This window comes from Poeciliopsis prolifica, unplaced genomic scaffold (genome assembly GCF_027474105.1).
Source record: "Poeciliopsis prolifica strain line A6 unplaced genomic scaffold, Auburn_PproV2 SCAFFOLD031, whole genome shotgun sequence".
Taxonomy (NCBI): Eukaryota; Metazoa; Chordata; class Actinopteri; order Cyprinodontiformes; family Poeciliidae; genus Poeciliopsis; species Poeciliopsis prolifica.
In genome coordinates this window covers 2,703,884-2,726,886 of record NW_026562406.1, presented here as the reverse complement: position 1 = coordinate 2,726,886, position 23,003 = coordinate 2,703,884, and the positions used below count along the sequence as shown (strand labels likewise).

Below are 23,003 nucleotides of genomic sequence, written 5' to 3'. Positions count from 1 at the left end.
CATAAAGGATTGACAACTTAAAGACATCCACTCTACATGGGACCCAAGGACTGAGTGCGCTCTTTCCCTGGAAGCGGCCCGCCGCTGGATGGGACTCCGTGTTTTGTTTGGCTCCGGTCGTTACGACGACGACGGGAGAACTGAAAGAACAGGCACGGCGTGCACCCTGGACTCCATCTTGGTCTGAACCCTTTCAATTATAAACCATTACAACTTCATCCTCTGCAATATTCATGCGCAGGGAGATAACTCCGTCAGATGTCTTAGATTGCTGTAAGTTGAGATAAACACTTGCCGAGTTGTTGCAGCCAATCGCCCGCCGCCATTCCTCAATGTCACAGCCTTAGCACTCAATAATTCAAAGCTTGGCGGTAATGAGCTCCCCATAGGCCCCGTCCCCGAGGAGCCTCCCCGCTGTGCCCCTACTGTAATGTAGTTATATCTCATGTCAGCTTTCAAATCAATTACATTTCTATCTGATGGCTAAGTAATTGTGCTTGATTGAGTTTTTGGCACGCCAGCCAAGTGTGCGATTCTGGAACTACAGCCAGTCAAAACAGGAAGCTTCATCAAATGAAACTGTATTTCATCCTGATTGAGGCTGCTCGCATGATAAGCACAACTGTAATTATGATAATAATAACAATAGCAACCTGTGTTTTCTCAGCTTTGTTGTTGTTATTCTTTTCTTTCTCTTTTTTTGCCCGTCAGCTCTCTTGATGAATTCTTGCCCAAAGGACAACGAAGCACTATTTACTTAACTCAAGATGCTAAAACTGATTTGATTGTTTTCAACTTGTGCAATTTAGTTGATTAAATGCAATTTCTAGCAATAATCTTGAAACGCATCATACTTTTTGATGCAGATCTACACACCGCTCTATACTTTGTGATTAATTCTTTACATTTTTGAGGCATCTGACAAGAAAAGAAGTGGGAAGTGAAGTTTGAAATGCTGTTTTTGGGTGAAATTGAGATCCACTAGTTTTGAATGTTTGCATCAATTAAAAATACAATTGCTTTTATTATTCGTTTTGTAAATAAGAACACAAAGGGCTTTTCTTGCTCTGCTTTTCTTGGAGTGGAGCAATGCTATTTTCCACAAGCTATGTTATCACAAAGTACCGCATAGTTTAAAATTTCTCCACAGTTTCTCACATTTTCTGGGCACTTCTCTCTCCATAGACAGAAATAGCACCTAGAATCAACAGCGTCAACAAGCTAGGTGTTAGCGGAAACAAGAGTTTTGTCCTGCAACACACAAAACCTCCGACCTGATCACAATGTACTTATTAAAGGGTAGATCATTTCCCTCCAGGATATTCAGTAATCAACGGCGAATCATTTCAGCTGTGGTATCAAGCTAAATTAAAGTTTTAAATGGTTGCAGAAATGCATTCCCTGCTGCGTAACAGCTCTGACCTCCCATCAATGTGCAAGCTAGCAATCATGGCCACTGGCGATAATGACGGATGAGCCGTCCTCCTTTAACATGAGGCTGTTTCTCCACCATTAGCACGACTTCCAGCTTGCGTTTGTGCGCTCTACGTAGGGTAGGGTGTGAGCAGCGTGTGCACATCCTTGACTGACGATGCTAAGGCACTCCCTCTGACTCTGATTGGTTGATTCAGACCTGGAGTTGTGTTTTGTTGTTTCTGCAGATGGCAGTAGGAGCACAGAGAGAAGTCAGAGGAGCTAGATGTTGTTGTTTTTTCACAAATTATCTCTTGGGCACAGCAATAGTGTTAGCAAATTATGAAAAAAAAAATATTGCCATAGAAGGCACTGACTGCAGCTACAAGAGAATTTGGAATTTTTATTTGTTATTATCTTTCCTTTGCCTCACCATGTTATAACTATATCATATTGTATTGAATCAATGCACTGAAGCCAAGTTACTTTACATAGCATTGAACCCTTCTGCTACTGGTGCTTTTGTAGCATTAAACTAGCTATAGCAATAGGTTTGGGTAAGCTAAACCTAGCATACCAGCAGCTAGCATGGTGCAAAGGTCATATACCATGTGCATGGTTTACTCTCACTGACTGAGAGTATTGATAGATGTGTGAGCAAATGATCGAGGAGTCTCTCCCTACGTAGATAAATGTATATAACAACGGCTGGACAAACAGCCAGAGGGATGTATGAATGAATGAATGCCTGGGCGATTGCTCACATGAATGGGTGGACAACTGGAAATGTGCAGGGAAAGATGGATCAACACAATGCATGCCTGAGTGGACAATGGGATTCTCTAATGGAAAGGTATTGATATAGATGAGGGGGAGGACGGTGTGGTTAGGTGCATCAGCAGCTAAATAGTGATGAATTGTGGCTGCTTTCAGCAGCACTAAGTATAACAGACACAGTCAAGCAACCGAGCTCATCCATAATCAGCAGACACAAATGACTGTCTTCATGCCAGAGGAGAACTTCTCTGGAAATGAAGCCCTATGAGTATCTGCCAACCTGCCTCTCTGTCTCCGCTTCATCAGCCTTTTTCTTTCTCTCGTTCTGTTTTTTTTTTTTTCATGTCTCCTTGTTGTCGGCGTTACCCTTTAACTCCACATGTATTTTATTCTCTCGTCATTTCTCTGTCTAAGACAGTAAAGCATCTCTCTGCCCGTCTCTAAAGCTGTGTTCTGTGGGTTTTTTTTTTATTTTGTTCTCTTATTTTTTTTTTAATCCATTTATTTTATTTATTTTTTTATTTTTTATTTTTTTGCAGTCAGGGAGCCACCGGGTGCACATCTACAATCTCGCCTTTCATTTCATGGCTTCTGGAAATGGATGTTTTACTGCCTTCATTAAGGCGTGCAGCAGTCAGCGCTGTGTTTTCCCTCTGAAGTTTAGCTCCATGAACCTCGCTATTAGAGGACATTATGGCCCCAGATTTCAGGGCACAGTGGAACACTGTATAATTTGATTAGTGTTATTAATCAAGTGTAATACTGCTTTTTGCCCTCGCCGCTCTCGCCCTCTCTCTCCTTCTCTCTCTCGCCCCCTTTCCCTCTTTCTGCTGTTTTACTTCTACTTTCAAATGCTCGCCTTACGTCTTTCGTCCCCCTCTTCCTCCACCTCCTCCTCCTCCGTACACGGTGTATTTCGCCATCACCTGCAGTACAACAAACATCCAGAGAAATTGACAAAAGGCTTCACATGCACCTTCCGGTTTAAAAACAATGATTTACCACTTGTTATTTTCCTCTCTCCAAACCCCATAACTGCGACCCCCCCCATCCCTCCCACACACACACACACACACTGAGTGGTGCCCCCCCAACCCCTCATCTCTTTACCCAAGACATAAATCAATTGAGATGAAAGTTCCATAATTGTGCTTGCTGGGAGGGATTTGAGCAAAATTGCGCTATGAATTTTTTAAAGGGAATTTTTACTAGCTCTTCAGCGAGACTTGGGCAGCGAAGGAAGGTGAGGCCACAAGGATTTATGGGCCTGGATTCTTCATTACTGAAGTAATTTTCCTGCAAATGATAGTGCAGCACCCTGGAGGGGCGGGGGCGTTGTGCAGAGGGGGGAGGAGGGAGAGAGTGCTTGGCCGCCTGAGAGAGTACAAACCTGCTTAATCTCTTGTGGAGAGAAAGAAGCTCAGAGCACTAATATCATCTGTAAGAGACCGAAGCGCCATTTGTTCACATCTAAACCGCAGCCAGTCTATTTGTGATTCATAGTAATTGATTGCTCAGATTTGTTCCAGGACTAGTGGTATGAGCTGAATTCATTACAGAGGGAGGTGGGATCCACGCTGATACAGGAACCACCTTCTTGCCGGAGATGCACCAATCAGAGAATTCGGGGCCGATTTCCGATCTCAGTTTTTTGAAAAGCTTTGTTTCGCCACCAATTCCTGTTATGTCCTTACGAACGTCAAACAAGCCACATTCAGAGTGTTTTATTTGTAGAGTTCTTTAAGTATTTCTATGTTGGGCAGAGGCAACGTCACACTGTGTGTGAAGAGAAGAGTTTTAGAAGAAGTACCAAGTCATCACAGTTGACATGTTAGCATATTAGCATTACTGGCTGTAAAAACAGTTTCCATTTGTATTCTGTGGAAAATGCAGACTATTACATAAACTCAAACATGTCCCCAAACTGACAACCTTTTTTTCAGACCCTGCATCCTCCAAAGCAACCTGAGTAAAGTTGCCCCTTTCACCCATTCAGACCAAGCGATGGCGTCAAATGTTTGCGCATCAAAATTTTTTGTTTGTGCTGCTATAATTTTAAAGATATGAATACATATTCAAAGAGGTCATCAAAGGTCAACCAACCCTCTGTCTCCCACCCCCCCACTTGCGAAATGAAACAAATTTGTTTTTGCTAAGTCGCCATGCTGTTTTGGTATCAATAAAATGTGCTACCAAATTTTAAGTTGCACAAACATAGAGCAATTAATTTTCATCAAGGTTATCTCTGGTGACCTCTAGAAATTTTGTGTTTAACATTTGAAAAATTTATATCGGCACAGACGACACCATTGGTTTTGTGAACATAGACTGGCTGGTTGACCTTTATTAACCTCTGGAAACATTTATTAAGATCTTTAAAATGCTTTCAAAAGGAAGCATCCTTGCTGTGAAACGTTTAGCCGTCCTGGTAAGAGTCCCAACCTATTTGATGGCAATATCTACATTTTGTCAGTGATACTGAGTTTTGAGTAATACAAAGACCGAAAGTATCAACATGTTGGCCGTGGTACTGTAGCTAACGTTTGTTCTAATGTTCCCACTTTTGTTCTTTGTGCGGTTTCCATCCTTTTTTTTCCTATCTGTGTGTAGAGCCTATGCCCACCTCATATTGATTTAGATTTGCTTTTGCCAAGTTGCCATATTGTTTTGTCATGAAGAAACAATATGTCTCTCCGTGTCTGTCTCCCTCTGGTCTCTCCTTCTTCCTCATTGAACCTTTCTCAGTCTAATATGGCTGACATTCTGTCTCCATCTCTTTAGGTGCAGCCAGCAGCAGTGGCCCTCCACAAGGTTAGTGTGTCCATGATGCCAGGTCTCATTCTGTATACTGCCTGCTGTCCAGTCAATTTTACAGCTCAGTAGCTTGAGAAGCACAGGGGCAAAATCTGCTGCAAGATGGAGAACGAGAGAGAGAGAGAGAGAGAAAGAGGTGGGGCGCAGAGAGAGGGTAGAAGGAGAGGGGTGAGGAGGGACGGGAAAAACAAAATTATTGTGCACCCTGTCACCGACTGAAGTGGGTCCCCGTTCCCAGCACACTAACAACTCAAGACAATTAGTCACTTCTCACCAGGCTAGACCTGAGAATTACTTAAGTGCCAAAAAGAGGCAGGCAGTAAAGAACCCTCTAGAATATCTATGAACTGCAGCTACTGAGGCAACTCAATGGACTGAGTGGAAACAGCAATGAAATAACTCTGCTTGAGTTTTTTATGTCGTGCTCTTTTTATGACGCTGAAATAGAAATAAGGTTCTTGAAACTTTACTTTGGCGAAATGATGGCTTTTAAGAAACATACCTTTAATTTCTGGAATTAAGAGCAAAAACACGCCAACTAAAATAGTACTTTGGATTTTTATTGACACGCGCTTGAGCAAAAATATAAGCACCAGGTAGATTTTGTTTCAGTTTTCAAATCTGTGTTGAATAAGTTGAGCTCTCTTGCTATTCTATTCCTCATCAAATAACCCTCTATGTCATATGGATTTAGCTAACTTCCTTCTGCCAAACAGTTCATACCGACTGTCACCACATGCATCATTCACAAAAGTCTGCACAAATTCTGCAGGAGTTATTTCAAGATAAGTGAAGCCCCATACTACAACGTGTCCCAAATTATTATGCAAGTGATATTTTCTCAGATTTTTTAAATGGTCAATGGTGGTCAGTATAATTTTAAAGTCATGAACTATTACAGTATATATAAAATTTTACTAAAATTTTATAGCACAACAAAAAATGTAAACCTTATGCCACTGAAACCCAATTTGCATAATAACTCGGAACACGGTTTTATAATTTATTCTTTAAGAAACCTCATCAAATCAACTCCGTGTTTGTTTGAAAAACAGGGCAGCATCATTTTTATTTTTCAATCGGTAAATTTTAGGACAATCCAGTCTCTCCTTGCTTTTCTAGACAATGAACAGTCACAGTTGCTCTCTGGAGTTCAGCCTCAACATGCTGATCCAACTCAGGGTTACCTAGATAAGGAAGGTTCTTACAAAAGGTCGGCTAAAACATTATTATGTCTTATGTCTTTGTTTTTAAAGGGGTAAAATATAATTAGTCGTGTTTAGGCTGAGCCAACTGCACTTTCTTTTGCTACCCTGGGAGCTGTACCATATGTCACAACCAGATATGGACCCCCGTCTCGTTTCTCTGTAAACATCATCATAAAGAAGGAAACGGGTCGAGACTCTCTGTGACGCCCCCCTTAACTCCACAAAATAATGTACACAAACTGGGATGCAGTTTTACAAGGAGTGCATGCAAAAATGAAGTTTGTTTAAGAATTTACTCTGAAAAATGCAACTGCATGTGTTGTTAGGTGTTGATATGACAGACGGTAAACTGATAACAGGTATCGATCAATAGTCAAGTTTCGTCAAATAACCAGCAGGAGTGCATCAAGTACTGTTTTCTGGCTGATAACGAGATTTAAAAAGCCTGTCCTGCCAATTCCAATTTTAGCCAAAACTGATTGTTTTTCTCTGTAAACTCACAAAGTTAGCAACAATGGGGACATCTGCTAATTTCAAGACATTTGAAGAAAATGTTATAAAATCAGTTTACCATTTAAGTGTCGGCAGATTGCACATCTACTAAAATTAAAGAAATTGTAGCCAATTAATCAGTGCGCCTGTAATAACCTGATAGATCCTGTGATCAGAACCCCCAGCCAACACCATAGGTCAGATCAACAAATTTTGAGTGAATACGGAGTTTACTTTATTAGCCTATAACTGTCTTGATTACCATGTTGTGACAACATGTTATGAGACAGAACACCTGTGAAAAGATGGATCTCCTCTACCTCCTCCCTGAGCTACTATAATTGTCATTTCAAGAAACCCACTGCACATGGTCAAAAACAACCAATCAGAGCCGGGGGGAGGGTCTTAGTGCTGTCAAACAGCTCATGTCCGAGCGGCTCAATGTGCGAATGACGGCAAAACAACATGTGATGACAGGAAAGCTGCTTACTTACCACCATCTGTAACCATGCTAACTAGCCTTAGCAATCCTGGCAAACTCTGCTATCAGGAAGAAGCTGCACCATAGAGGAGAGCAATGGAGAGAGCGTAAGCAGCACATACATGAGAATGATTGATGATGCTAAGCCCCACCTCCTGAATCTGATTGGTTGTTTCTAACAGAGGTCTGTCTGTCTGTAGCTAGCAAAAGTAGTACTTAGAGAAGGCAGATGAGCTCAATTTCTTTTCACAGATTATCTGTCCTATGCCATACTGACAGTTGTAATAAATATGTAACAGATATTTTTTTTAAATAAAAGTTACACATTGCAACTTTAATTGGAAAAAGAAAAAGCTAAAATGTCAGTCGCACTTTACATACACCAAGTAGTTAATCACTTTTGGTTTGTGAGTCCCTAGAGTTCCAGCCACCACATCCCCCCCCATGCACCCTGAACAAAAGGAAAGCCTGACTAAGGTGGGTGGTGCGTGGAAGATCAGGGAGAAAAGTTTGTCCTGGTCCCTCTGCAGAGACTCAGCGTGACCAATTGGGGCGAAGGGGATGAATAAGGCCATTCACTGGGCTAATGAAAGAGCTCCCGCCGGGCCCTGAATGAGGGTGGGCCCATCTGCAGCACATAGGCGTGCACAAACCAGTGACCTCAAAAATTACCCAGGAAGCACTTCAGGACAGTCGCCCCAGCAACAGGCTGGGGTTTGCATGGTAACCGGCCGCTTCAGTCGGTGCCAGGCAGCGTCTCACACAGAGCTAATTTCTCTCTCGGCATTGAAAGGAGTCCGCGTGAAATCGACGTCATGGGACAAACCCCAGGCGTTTTCCTGAGGGGGAACTGTCAGCGCTTCTCTCATGTGAAACTATGCAGGAGCTCTCCTCTTCTTTTGAAAGGTGAATGATGCTGCCATTAGGTCTTTTTTTTCTATTCTAAATTAATCCACCCAACTGGGCATACAGTAAAGCAGTTTGGAAGATGAGACATTGTTACAGTCTTACGGACGAGAGACAAGGATCCGTCAGTACCCTACGGACCAGACATAAGGTTTACAAACATCTCTGATAACAGCGCTCATTGGTTCTTTATCTATGATATTCGATTTAATATATTCATCCTTGATGAGCCAGGTCATTGAAGTTTCGCTGTCGCCCCTGTTCCCCCCACATCCCCTGTAGAACTTTTGACAGCATGAAATGACAAGCCGCCCCTGCATGCATCTCCCACGTCAAAAAGTAATGAGATTGTGCTGCTGGAAATATCACTACAAAGCGTCGGGCCCGCGCTCGGGTCTGACTGCACCTTCAAACGGCGCTGCCTGCCAGCTCGCCTGCCTCGCCTCCCTCTGCCTGCTGCAACACACAAAAAAAAGAAAAAGGAAACGAACAAAAACAATCAGAATCAGAGCGAGCGAAACGGCAAGGGAAGCTCCCCCGCGCCGACACAAACGAACATGCCAGGGCCTTTCATCCTGAGAGTGATTAGCCATCCGAAACGTTTTAAAAACCCCCGGCTTTGAGGGGCGTTCGTCAAACGAAAGCGTTCCATTGAGGAGCGGCGGTGAGATATTTCTCACCGGGAAGTGCCAGTGATCTCGTCTCTAATTGTGACACTGCTGACAAGGATGGTGTTTCTGGGGGCTTTTTAAGCGGGGCTTTTCGCCGTGCTCTTGTTCCCCTCATCCTGTCAGATCCACCACCAAAGGCACTGGGGGGAACAAAAAGGGCCCCTCAGATTCTGTTCTCTCATCCATCTGCTTATTGCATTGTGCATGAATACAGGCCTAATGTAACACACTGTGCCCTAATATGACCTGAGCTAGTTCCTGGTAAGGCAGCATTGGTCGTTGGATATTCAAAAATAGTCAAAACACGGACGACCTTGGTTGGTCGATTCGCCCACTTACCTGTTTCACATGTTTAATTCCCATATTGTCTCACACCATAGTGTGTCCATTAGCTTTTCTTTGTAAAAGTGAATTCATGAAGTATAAGTTGTCGTAGAGGCTAAGAAACCAGGTGGCTGTTAATGGGACAAAGGTCAGTGCAGAATGTCCAGTTGGGTATGAAATGACCAAGTTGTTGAGGGACGGGTATTTCTTCAGGTTCTGCATCGTTAGCAATGTTTGCCAAACTTACGCTATCAAGTACATACTTCGCAGCACATTCTTTCGAAGAGTGTAAAAGGCGTTGTTCCTGATAAGTCTACTGTGTGATGCAAGGTGCAAAGTGAGAAAACCAGGGAATGTTTCACTTATTAGTTATCAGATTCTCATCTTTCTGTTCTTCTCGATTTGCCTAAAGACAGGTAAATTCTGGCAGTGGCAAAAATAAATGACCAACTACTGTTCTAACTCATCATAAATTAATCTGCAGGGGAACTATTCACAGTTTCACCAACTCACCAATTTTTATATGAAAGGTAACTTCTAATTATAATTGGAAAATTCTTCTGTTTATTGGTAGAGCATAACTAAAGTATTGTGATATGACATGCTATTGTTTAGTGTCTGTAAAGCAGCCAATCCAATATCTCCGTTCATTTGCCTTACTGCTCATAGATGAGGAAAACCGTAGATGTTAGCGTCTTCAATTGTGCTAAGACAGTTTCCCCTCTCTGTATTAATGCATATTAAGGTGTAATTTGTGCTCGATCTATTAAAATTGACAATTCTGTGCATTTTCAGAGGGGTTCCCAGCTATTCCTGGAATGCATCCCAGGGTTCACTGTACATTCTAAGTCTTGGGAGAAGCAACGCTTTTCTTCAAGCGAGGTTTTGAAGTCAAAGCTAGCTTGAAGCCTTCAGAATTTGGCTCAGCTTTCCCTCGCTCCACTCAGACGGCAGATTCTTGAACGTTTCAGTAAAAAGGGGGGCTCTGCGGTCTGAAGAATCAAAGACTCAGTGGGGGTGGAGGGCAAAAAGCAGGAGATATATGCATCGAATAAACAGGACAGAAGTTAAGCTCTGGCTCATAAAAATCAGTATTATAACAACATTAATTGATGCTGCTGAGTGCCATATGTGGCACCAAATGGAATAGCTGCCCCAGAGGCCCGCTATAATAGACAGCCCGCAGTGGTGCTCACAACTTGGCACATTTACAAACAAGGGATGTCCCATTAATATCAGCTACACAGACTGAGCAGCAGACAGTGAGGGAGGGAGAGAAAGAGACAGAGAGGAAGACAGAAGGATCCAATCTGGCTCTGTTTATGTGCCATCTCCTTTTTTCTTTCTTATTTTTTTAAACTTGCATGATATTTAAAGTTTATAAATATCCGTCATATTTCACATGCAACCTCAGCTTCGCTATTCCCACGGTACCTTAATTGCAGTAATAAATCGCCCCTCCCTCATGGGCGCGCTCCGTCCGCCCCACTGCCACTCCCTGCACAGATGTCCAGCAGACATTTCATGGCACACACGGGTCCACTCTTCAGGAGGGTAGGTGATTCATGACAGCTTGATAAAGGTGGTGTGAGCGAGCTCGGCTTAACCCCTCGAAGCCTAATTGTAGGTGCGGCTCTTTATTTACAGCTGCTACCTTCCAATTTGCAGGGCTTCCTGTTCACAGTGCTGCTGCTTCTGCTGCCGTCTTACACCTAATGATGGCTAAAATATGTCCAGGTTCCCCTTGCAAACGCATTTCATTTAAACCGAACTATTCCAGTGGATAACACTGTTTGTAGTGCCTTGCATAGATACATATGTCACAAATACAAACTTGATTGTATTTTAGTCAGAGATTATGTGATGGAGCAACATGAAGTAGTAAAGTTTAAAGGGAAAGTAAAATGTTTTATGGTTTTTGAGAGTTTTCAGAAACATTTACGCATGTTGAAGGGTCTGTTATTTTGTGGAGCCACATTTAACTGCATTTCCAGCTGCGGGTCTGTTGGATTCGTCTTGGCAAGGCAGCTCAGCTCAGATTGGACAGAGAATATCTATGAATGAAACAGCTGTAAAGTCTTGCAAAGACTCAGGTGAATTAAGAACTGGACTAATAATGGGAAATAAATCAATGACAATATGTACTGTGATAGACACACGATCAATATCGATAGACAATATGTTGGATAAAATTTTCAGCGGTTTCACTGAACTACAGCCCAGAACCGTACAGGATTCTGGAAGATGTAGATGAAGGAAAGCTAAGCTAAGCAAGGTTGGTGGCATCCACCACTCACTCTTTGGTTTCCTTGCAACAACCTGCTGAGGAGCATGTGCAGCAGCAGTTTCAGGTTTTGCCAGCATAACGGCTTCAAAATGAAAAACAACGGCATGGAGTGAAAACTGGATGAAAGAGAGAACATTACATTGCCGGTTTGGCAGTATTTCAGATATTTAAAACTAAACAAAACAAAAAACTAATCAATAATTATCTATCAACCAGCACAAAATGCTTATATTGTGATACTTTTTTCAGCCATATTATCCAACCCTGTTCTGGACTGTGACTGTGCATCGACCTGAGCTGTGGAACACTGCAGCTCCGCATTTCCATTTAGCTGGACAGTCACGTCTTCAAAGGAGAGCAGTGGTGTCGCTCTCTTTTCGTAAATTGTTCCCTCACATAAACAACACAGTGAGGTCTGTGGTTGAAGAACTTGTTCCAAACCTGAACAAGTTCAAGGGGTGAACATACTTTTTGCAAGGTGCTGTGTAATGCCCCTGGCAGGGAAGGGAACAAGGTTCTCATGAAACAGAGTTGTCAGCCGTTCTGTTGAGCTTCATAGAATGTGAGGTAGAACAAGAACAGTGTACAGCTGTATCCTCTCTGACACAGAGGCAGGCAGATGAAGAGCAAAAGACGGGAAAGAGATAGAAGGAGGGAGGAAGAGGTAGAGCAAAAGAGAACGCTCTCTCTATCTCTCTCTCTCTGATGTGCACTGATGTAGCTACAGCTCTGGGTCAAATGCTGCCAGTGTTTTGTGTTCATCTTCGTCTCGTCTCCCCAGTGCTCCTTTAAATTATTCACAGCCTGAAGTGTGCAATGTGCCTGCCTCCCCCTTTCCCCTCTCCTCCCCTTCCACATCGCTCTGTCTCTCTTTGACTGTCTTCCCTTCTCTTACATTCTCCTTTATGTGACAAAGAGTTTCCAAACCTTCCAGCCTTTTCCATCTACCGCCAAGCTATCAGTGCAGACACCATCCCTCTCGCACATTTGCGAAACTCTTGCTCTTTCCTCCTGATGTCAAAAACTAAAGCCAAGCGTTTCTTTGTGTTGGAGGGTGAGTGTGCTAGCTGTTAGCATCAAGTTTCTGGAACTTCCAGTCCGTACTATGTATCCAAATGTCCTTAACTTTACTTCATCCAGGATGCAATAATCGTTTAGTTTTTATCAGCACATGTACCTACTAAAAACCTAAATTGCACTTTGCATGTAGGGAAATTTCTTTGTGCCAAGATGTGGGTCGGCAACACTAACTAGCTATGTGAGCAAGATTCAGGCACTGTAATTAGGGCTTCAACATTGACACAAAAAGTTTGATTAATTGATTAAAAATACTGAAAATGTTAATGCAATTAACACGCCTGCAAATCTGACGCACAAGCAACATCCACAAATATCAGCGTTGGACAAAAAATCTGGTTCTCTTGGCTCACTGGGGGTTCATTTTTGCTTCAAGAAACAATCTGATGGAACACCAGAAAAAACTGTAGATAACTGTAGTTGCACTAAATTTAGTTATCTTATCACCGAAGACGTTGAAGCCTAAAATACCATCAGAATGCAAAATATGTTGCAGCAGCGCAGATCAAGTCATGTTTGATCAGCTGGATTTGTCCTGGTCATAAAGACAAAATCGATAGTCTTTGGTGTTGTTGTTGTTACTTACTGAAGAACACTGACAGTCGCTTTCATCATCAGTGAGGTGTTTGAAATGAAGTGAGAGCAATCTTTAAAGGTATAAGAAGCCATTTAAAAGGCTGCAACAGAGCGAGAGACAGCAAGACTTCAGCAACCATGACATATTGCAGCAAAGTTTTTTCAGTTGATTATTTGTTTTTAAAAGGTTTTTTTATGACTAGTGGCCTTTATTTAACAAGAGTCAGACAGGAAAGTGGGCAATGAAAGAGGGGAAATGCATGCAGCAAGACTCATCCAGAACGTCTCGGAGAGAGGACAAGCTGTGCCCCTCAAGGCCACCTACGGAGCGACCGGAGCTCAGAGATTAGCTGATTCCAGTTCCAGCCATTGCCCACAGGACTCTCATTTGTAATTCTGCACCCTGTCTGTAAGAGCGTTTGATCATTGCAAAGAGTGAAGAGGAGGAACCGGGGAGGGGCAAACGGAGCCAAAGCTTTCGCCCTCTGCATCCCCAACCCCACCTCCCCAAACTCCTTACCCGCTCTCGCAATTGCTGTCACCCTGTATGAATGCCCCCTCTGGCTTGATGACAAGTCTAGCGTGAAACACTTGGCTGCCCCCTGAAATTAGCAGTAGAGCCCCCCGGCAGCACAAGCTTCTCATGACCAGTACACAGTGGGCTACCGCCAGAATCTTTTCATTATCACTGTGGCCTGCCAGCCCCCCTGACTCTACTCGTTCTGCCTCTACCTCCATCAAACCTCCCTCTACTCCTCCTTCCCCCTGTGCCTCGGCCAAAGCTCAGTCAACAGCATCTGTAGGGCTCATCACGGTACTGTCGGAAGAAAGAGACAGAGAGAGCATTCCAGACGTACTTCTTCATCTGCGTACATCTCTAGATGCTTCCTATTCGTGTTAAATGTTTGATTTGGTGGGAAGAAATCCCGCATATGCATATGTGCTGCGTTTCCACGTCTCTGCGTGTTGGCTCGACTGGATTAGTGGGGGAGAGAGAGTGAGCAGTAGCAGCATGGAGAGAAGGAGAGAAAGAAGGAGAGTAGAACAGAGCAACGCCTGGAGGCTCAATCTGTTCCTCACTGAGCTACATCAGTGTTAGAGACGGCGGCCCGGGCCGCGGGGAAGCCTCCACTCGCTCCATCAAACTGTCAGGCAGCCAGCGGAGCTGCACAGGGAGACTCTCAGCTGCCCCCGGGGCCAGTTCAAGTCAACATCCCATTTCCTTGCCTCCTCACCTAATTTCTCCTAGGCCCTGACTTAAATTTTCAATGCCCAGTGTCTCCCACTGCAGCTCAGCAGCACCGGGCCCGGGGCCATGTCAAAACACAACGCCGTGCTCGGTAGCCTGCGTGTGTTGTGTGTGTTTTAGCATTTGTGACCATATGAAGCCCATTTTGCCAACATATATTACTATGTGAGGACTCGCTGCTATTAATGGGGCCCAAAGTTGAGGCACCAGAAGAAAAAGTTCTGTTTTTGGGCTCAGTGGTCAGACGTGAGGCTAAGGAGTTTATTGTTAGACTATAGAAATCAATGAAAATGAATGGAAGTCAATGCAAAACCCTTTTGAAATTAAGATCAATAATAAATACATTCCCAAAACATTTTTTAATGTCTACTGTGTTGTGGGGACCGATTGCTCCTGATGAGGACCAAAGCCTGGGCCCCATAAAAGAAAGTGCAGTTTTAGTGTTAGGAGTTAAGTTTAGGTTTAGTGAAATGAGTTTAGGTTGGATTTAGGGAAAGGTTAGGGTTGGGCTATAGAAAAATGAAAAATTAATGGAAGTCAATGCAAAGTCCTTGTGAAGACAGAAAGTCATACTATGGGTGTGTGTGTGCGTGTGTGTGTGTGGGGGGTGCGGGGGGTGCTTGTTGAACTAGCATCTTTGAGATCATTTCTGGCATATTTACTGACCTTCTGAAGACCGATGTGTCTAATGGGCTCTAAAGCCCGGTCCTGGTACAGTGGAACAGGTATGATGAGAATTAGGTTTTGGTTAGGAAGAGAGTCGTACTTATCAGGGTTACGGAAAATGTCTGGGTTAGGTATGAATGCAGTTATTACAATGAATGGTTGTGAATACAAAGTCTTAATATTGGTAAAAATACCAATGTGTGTTTGTGTGTGTGTGTGTGTGTGTGTGTGTGTGTGTGTGTGTGTGGCCTAAACACTACAGTTGAGATAGCAAACCAGCTATGGTCACACAAACAACAACAGAGCCCAGAGGATGTAGGAGAGCTTATAAAAAAAAGTGTTTTTCTTATTTCTTCCAGTCTTTCTCATCCTTTTGCCCATTTTTCTTGCTCCAATGTATTCATAGCACAGTTGTGTATTCCCCGTCCCTTCAGGTTTTTTGGCAGTCCTTTCTCTCTGAGCTGAATAAATGCTCCCCGTTTGCTCATACATCTGCCATTACTGTCTGTTTTTCCCCCCTCACCAAACTACTCCAAGCATCACACGAGCCGCTCCGCCAGTTCTGTCACTCCCCGCCGGGATTTCGCTGAAAGCAAAGGTTTGAGGGATTTGGAGAGGACAAGCCGGTCATTTGATTTAGTGAAGGAGGGGGATTGCTCTTCAGGTCCGCACTGCTATCACCATCAATCTGTCCAAATCCTGCAGCTCTGCAGCCCGCTCCCTCCCCAACCCCGCCGACTTCCTCCAGGACTTCTCCAAATACTTTGCATGGAAGTGAAGTGAAGCAGTGCCAGGTCTCAGTGCTGTTTACATGGACTCTGGGTAATGTTAAAAATCTGCTTAGTTTGGCCCCAGGTCAGGACTATATCTCTCCTCGCCCTGTCTTGATTTACATGACCCCTGCTGACTCTTCCCTGAAGTGTGTCAGCTCTAGACCAGAGGCGGCTGCTGTGTCTGTCTAATGCAAATAGCCCTGAACTTGTCTACTTCAATCCCCCTCCACTCTCACATTCACTCTCTGTCTTCTCTCAATAGGCCTCCCTCCCTGTAAAAAGAGGCTTTCTTTTCTTTTTCTTTTTTTTTTTTTTTTTTTGCTGAAGCTGTCTGTGTTTGCACAGCCAAGTCCAAGGTCCCGAGCTCAAATATGGTTTTGCGTTAGAGCCTGACTAGGGTTCCCGGTCGATATCATTTCTGCCCGGCAGAGCTTTTTCTTCCAAGCTCATTCCCCGCGGAGCCTGCATCTTCTCTGCGATCAATACTTTCCTAATCCAGGACTCCCAGGTTGACCCTGAGTAATCAGCTGACTTCCCATTCTGCCCCATCGGGGAGGTCAAGTGTCAAATGGCTGTATATATTTGATCCTGTGACCAGATCGCTGTGCTGGGAGCTTCTCTCACATGCAGCCAGAGGGGTCAAGAGAATTCACGGGACAGATGTTGTCATTTTTAATTTGACTGAAATGCACTTCAGTTAGCTCCACATCGGCAGCTAAATCACAATACTTGAAAATGTTTGATTTGTTTTCTCTGTTTTCGTCATTTTTGCTCCATTTAACTCTGAATCTAATCAAATATTCAAGCACAACTTAAGAAAGCAACTGAAAAAAAAGTATTCACACCCAACAAACTTGTTTTACTTTGCTATAACCTGTTATAGCCATGTGATGCAAACAATCCTCATCAGAACACGTACTGTAATTTAATAAATATGACAGTACCTCAGAAAACTGATTCATCAAATCAGGTTCGTATTCAGGTTGGCTGAATACAAAAGCATGCCGCACAAAATATTTATTGGCATGACATTTTGATAATCATAATTTTTCTTCCTGTGATGACTTATCATTAAAAAAACCCAAAAAGTTCCAATATAATCCATTGAAATTTGCGGTTTTAACATAGCTTCTTGTGCTGTCGTTTTTCGGTCTCTGTAAGTGAAAAAGGCAAAGTTTGCTTCTTTGCGCGAGACAAACGAAACTTCCTGACGCGTCGCCGACGCTCCACACACTTGACAACACGTCCACGGATGGATTTGAGGTTCTGTGTCCACGCCCCCATCCGAACAGCCACAGGTCCCACACACCCCCACACCTCATTCCAGCATCTGCAGGAGGGAAATTGCAGGAGAAAATTGTTGTTGTTCAACCCGTATCTGACACTTCTTTGGTCCTCAACTATCTAAAAGGACCATTACCCCCTCTGTGGGCTCTCGCTCCGGGAGGTTGGGGTTTGTCAAAACTCTTCTTTTTTTTCTTTTTTACCATCTACGGTATCTCAGTGGAAACATCTTCTGTATTTGAAACCAATTGTGCATTTTTTGCGTCGTTATTCACTTGAATAGTGGACTGAACTGGCAGCTGTCAGAAGTAAAACAAATCATTTCAACATCTGCAATGTTTTTTGAATGAATCCATAGTAACCGTAGCTTCTTCTTTTTTTAACTCCTCTCCTTCCCACGTTACATAGCTTACGGCCTCAAGGAATTCATCACAAATTGCCACTTAAACAATCATTTGCATATGATCTCCTCCTCTGTTTTGTTTCGCTTTGTTTATAACTTCTATTGGAACAAACAGAAAGTGACAAATAAATGCCAGGAGCTCTGGAAGCTCTTGCACTGCATTTTCTCTCTCTGTCTGTCTCTCTCTCTCTTTATTCTCTTTTTGCATTTCCCGCAGCAAGTACAGGGTTGCGATCAGTATTCAGGATGACAGTTGTTGACGCCATGCCAGTATTTACTTAACCAGGCAAGTTCCTCTTTGGTCCCCCCCCCCCATTCCACCCCTGCTCTGTGTCTCTGTGGCAGAACCACGGCTGACCAGGGCATCGTCTGCTCTGGCAGTGACGAATGGGACCGTGTGATTAATTTGCTCTGTCATTTTAATGCGCTCGGGGACAGAATGCGTTTATTGTTTCCCCACAGCTTGAAAACGCAGGCATCCGTCCATCCGTCTGATTTCGGGTTGCATTTTCTCCTCGGCTTCTTCAGGGGTGAGCCACGGGGTCGTCATCGGGGACGGCACAGGTCGCGGCCTTGCTCATGCCACGGCCGCCGGCTGGAATAAATAGGGTGTGAGTGAAGTGTTGAAAGCTGTGTAAATGTTGGTGCATGTGAGGAGAGGCGGGCATGCAGAGGAAGTGGTAAACTGGGTGAATAAAAGGGAAAGAGATTTGCTCAGTGTGGGAATATTGTTGGACAGAGGTTTGTACAAACTCATCATCAGCATGAAGGACACTTTCATTTTGGGCAGTTGCTTCATTTATAAAGATTGCATTTTATGTCTCCAATCCACACAAATTGCACATAAATTACACATAAGTTACACAGACACACATGTTCATCTGTGTTACAAGTACCAACACCACAATCTGCTCCTCAAAATTTTGCCAAAAGTTTCAGTTTCAGCCAAATTCGTTCCAGAGGAACATTTTATCTGTGTGGTCTGAGGATTTGATTGCTGGGTTTCCATTGACCGTAACATTGCACATATTGGAACTACAAAAATGAACTTGCTCAAGGGATAACCGAAAAAAAAAAAAAAGCTTTTACGCCAGGAGGAGTTGGGTTTATTGCATTGTGCTGCAATGGCGGTACTGTTTGTTTGCATCCTGCTAGTTTGCATACAGCAATAAGGCACTTATTTGTAGACGCTGGCCTCCTTGGAGAATACGCAGCATGGTGGCATTCATCAAAATATGAGTTTGTTGTCTCTTCTTTAAAATCGCCAGCTATAATTTAACAAAAATATGTAGCTGCTCCCAAGTATAGGAGGCTTGCTGCTCCAACACCTGAACAAGACGTTGACATCTTGTCTGATGATGAGCGTTAGAGCTGTGACTGAAATATATATCTCTCGTAAGTCTCCCTATTTATTACGTGAACAAGCTTAATCACGTGGGACTTTAGTTGCTCGTTCAGTGGAAACGCTGCAATAGTGTTTTGTTGATATTAGCAGTAAACCAAAAAAAGATTAGTGCACATTTGTAATGGAAACTCAACTAGTGACAGAGCTGGTTGAGCATTACGACAAAAAACGTTTGGAGGACTGAAGGTGATGCTTTCAAACCTAACAACGTACCAAATGCCTGGCGATCGTAAGGCATCACAGTGCAAGTTTACATCTAGATGCGCTCGGGCTGCACAATGCATCACAAATATATTGCATCGCAATGTCAGTGTGTCTAAAATATCGCAAAAGACTCTTTGCAGTGCAATGATAAGAATAATAACAAGATGATGCAGGTGATGACTGTTTTTTTTTTTTTTTTACATGTTTTTAAGATGAACACCCACAATCGTCGTGGTTTCTGTCAGACAGCTTGGTGAACAGCACTTTTCAATGTCCACTTGGACAACTTTGCATTTTCATAAGTTCACAAGTTGCCTTTTTCATAAAGCATTTGTTAAAACTGCTGTGCTGGAGATGATACTTAAAGACGCCATGGATGTTAAATGGCAGTCTCGTTTTGCGTCTACGGTCACAATTTTCCGCTTTTATTGTGTCCCCTCCTTCGACTCGCCTAAGTGAAATAGCCCAACAGGGCAATCACACACAGTACCGACAAAATTGCTGGAACATTACATCCATCCTCACTTCCCTTCATCTCTGTAGCATCCTCCCCTTCCCCCCTGCCTGTGCTTAGTGTTTAGCTTCCCCAGTTCCACCTGCCTTCCCCCTCCCCTCCCGCTGCGTTGTGCTGTGTCTCCGAACCCGTCTGAGCTAGTATTCCCCTTTACGCTCTGCTCAGTGCATGCTTCTTGTAAAAGGATAAGCACCACGCTGTGCTCTTTTGATATTATTTTTCCTCCTCGCCTGCTCCAGCCTGACGAGGCCTCATCTCTAGTGTCATGGCTACCGCTGCAGCAACAAGGAGAAGCACGCACCTGGGGAATAGACAGAGCCAGTTGTTCATCTCCATCACCTACGGTTTATACTCGTCCTTCTGTAATAGAGTGGAGCTCACAACCGCTGTGAGATGGAAGTCATCCTTTTAGCTGCATGCCAAGAATACGTTACGACCGATTTCCTGAGGATACAAGATTTCATCCGTTCTCTCTCTTTATTATTATTTGCTTTGTTTTTGGGCTGCACGTATAGATCGAAATATAAAAATATTCCTGTTGTTCTCTAAAATACTGTAGTACATTAAATATGCAATTTAAAGTTGGACTTAACTAGCGTACAACACCAACTATATAGAGGTTTTTCTATTACGAACTGATAACGAAAAACAACATTAGTAGAAATGTTTATGAATTTTCAGAAAGGAGAACATATAAGTACTAAATGTTTTTGTCCTTTATTTTCCAATTGTGTGCATCCTTAGAAGCCTTAATATCTGATCTTTATTTCAGTACCAATAAGAATGACAGCAAAAAGTATTTTAAAAATCATTTTTATATCGTATTGTCTTTTTACAACACACGTGTTACTGTGTACAATAAAATCAGAGCCCGACAAGCAACAATATCGCTGTACACTGCAAAGACACAAAATCTTACCAAGTATTTCTGATCCAGCTTCTAGTGCAAATTTCTTTTCTTTTTTTTTTTTTACACCTCATAAGAAACTTAAAGCTTGTTTTAAATCAATAATCCCTTAATGTTGATTTTAAAAGTACTATTTCCACATTCACATTTTCTCACAACAAAACATTTTTTCTGTTACAAGTGGAAAAAAATCTGCCATTGTACTTTTTCATCAATATTAACGACTTAAAACAAACTCTTATATCTGGCTTCTAAATGATTTCTAAATCGTTTTGTATTAAGATATTTGCACCAGAAACTAAACCAAAATCACTTGCTGAATTTGTGAGTTTCTGCAGTGTAAAAAGAAAAACATCACAGCAGAGGCTACTTGAGTGCACCAGTTACAAGACGTGGTGCTACTGCACTGCGCCGCTAAGCCGTACACAATAATTGAATTTAACTGTATAGTCAGTATGGTTTAAATTAGATTGATGTTAATTGAGCTTTTATGAAGCCAACATTGGAAACATAATAAAAGTCTGGCAAAATAAAGTTACAATCCAATCATATTTTCAGTTTTTCACCAATTAGAGTTTATTGTTGTCACAATAAATCATAATTCTTTTCACAAAAGAATCACTGAAGTAGTTGCTTATTAAAAACCAGGCATCGGCCATATTTCCTGTTTCCGACAAGCACTTAACCTGCTGAGTACCTATTATTGTTATTTAAATAATAGAAAACTTTTAAACTTGTATCAAAGAAGCTTTGTCTGTGAGTTTGTTTGAGTTCTGCTGAAGTGAGTTCAAGTGCACAATCGTCTTAATACAAAATTGAATGATGTGATGTGAAGGTTTGATGAAATTATACAATATTTATTACAGCGGCAGAATACATCTATGTAATTCGGCACAGGTCCGCACTGAGGCATTTCTTCATGAAGTTTGATTTAAAGAAAAAAAAAAGCGAAACCTAAAGATCGTTCTTAAACCTGCAAGATTTGCAAATGAAGGTTAGTGTCAAAATAAATGATTTTATTCAAAGGGAGGTAAAAGGATGTCAACAGGTCAGCAGCATAGACTTGTTTTAAAAAAAGTAGACATTCATACCCCTTAAATTTTTCACATTTTGTCACTTTAGATTCACACAATGTATTCTGTTAGAAAACTAACCATAGTAGTGCGTATTTGTAAAATGCAAGCAAAGGCATAGCAAAACGTGACAAAAAAAGTGACAAGGCTCATGAAATACACGTATTTTTACAAGCCACTGCATATGTAAATGCTTGATTTTAGCTCACTAGTAGTAATTTATCTGATAGTTTTCCTTCTGTAGACGCAGTGCCAGTATGTTAACAAAAACCGCAATTCACGTTAGTAAGAATAATACTTGTTTGCGTGTGGAAAACAGAACCTGGATTTTCTCTGAGTGTTTATGCTTCAGTTAGTAATGTAAGCCCTGGCATTAACCCTCCTAACAGGCTGAGTGGCTTTGTTCTTTTTTCCCATTGAAGCCGTGTCGCAGCATGGACGCCTGCTGTCTCAGAACAGTAGGAGGAATCATGCTTGCACGGTTCCCCACACATACATGCTTCCATTATCGTCTCCTGAGAAATCCTGGCCACCGAGTCCTTGCTCTGATTACTCTCGTTACTTATTTATACATTTGGACCCACCGCGCTCACAACAAAAGGCTGCTGTGCCTCCATTGACCCGGATCCCTCCTCATTGTGCCCAGCCCAGACAGGGAGTCAAACAAAATGAAAAGGCTCCACTTAAGGATGTTGCGGCAGGGACTTCATTGACAGATTGAAGGCAGATTTGCGCCGGGGACCACTCCGCTTGCTTATTGTGGCTCTTCGCTTCAATTGCCCTGCCCCTTGTGCGTCCCGCTGTGGGGTCCAGTGGAACGGTCCCTCAGCTCCAACAGTCCTGTTTTCACGACTTGACCGCCTACCGTCTCAGGGGGAAGGGGTCACAAGTGAAAGCTGCAAACGAGTAGCTGCATTTTCATTGGCCGTAATGTTGAGCAAACTGGAATTCTAAAAATAACTTCACCGAATGGCGAACAGAAGTGGAAGTTGTGAACGGTGGCATTGATTTTCTGTTTCAGGGCTGTAGTCTGCCTGTAGTTTTGGCAATGGCAGCGGAGGAAGTGAACGAAGCTGTTCAGTCCGTGTTGGCTATGCCTCCAAATCAACATTAACAGATTAGCGTTCGGATTGGCACCTCTCTCTTCGCAGTGGAGGATGCTTGTTTCCGGTAAGCTTCATAGTGCCATAGCCAAACATTAGTGATTGGTTAAAATGTTAAATTTCAAAAGAAGCCACGCATCCAGGAAGCAATCGTCCTGTTTAGTCCAGAGGGTCTCCCGCTGCTTTGCTTTACGAAGCAAACCAACCCCAACAAGGGGTTGGTTTTTACTGGGCAAACTGGAATTACCCAGCTACCCAGATACCAGGCTATAGTTCAAGCTATAGTTCAAGATAAAAAGCTTACATGGTAACTCCACTTCATCAGAAGTAGTTAGTCATTCAAAAGCATTGAAACCATAGGTCTTCTGTCCAATCTTGAAGTAAAAGCTCCACAAA

General features: G+C 42.8%; 1 protein-coding gene across 7 annotated transcripts in view; it reads left to right on the top strand.

Annotated features, from left to right (window-relative positions):
• Positions 1–23,003, top strand: part of fbrsl1 (fibrosin-like 1) — a 327,802-nt gene that overhangs the window by 195,220 nt on the left and 109,579 nt on the right. For 6 of the 7 annotated variants that reach the window (XM_055050777.1, XM_055050781.1, XM_055050776.1 and 3 more), the window contains exon 5: positions 4,972–5,001. The exons of the other annotated variant lie outside the window; for it this stretch is intronic. In XM_055050777.1, the coding sequence (XP_054906752.1) occupies positions 4,972–5,001 (30 nt within the window). The remainder of the gene's footprint in view (positions 1–4,971; positions 5,002–23,003) is intronic. 7 annotated transcript variants of the gene reach the window in all.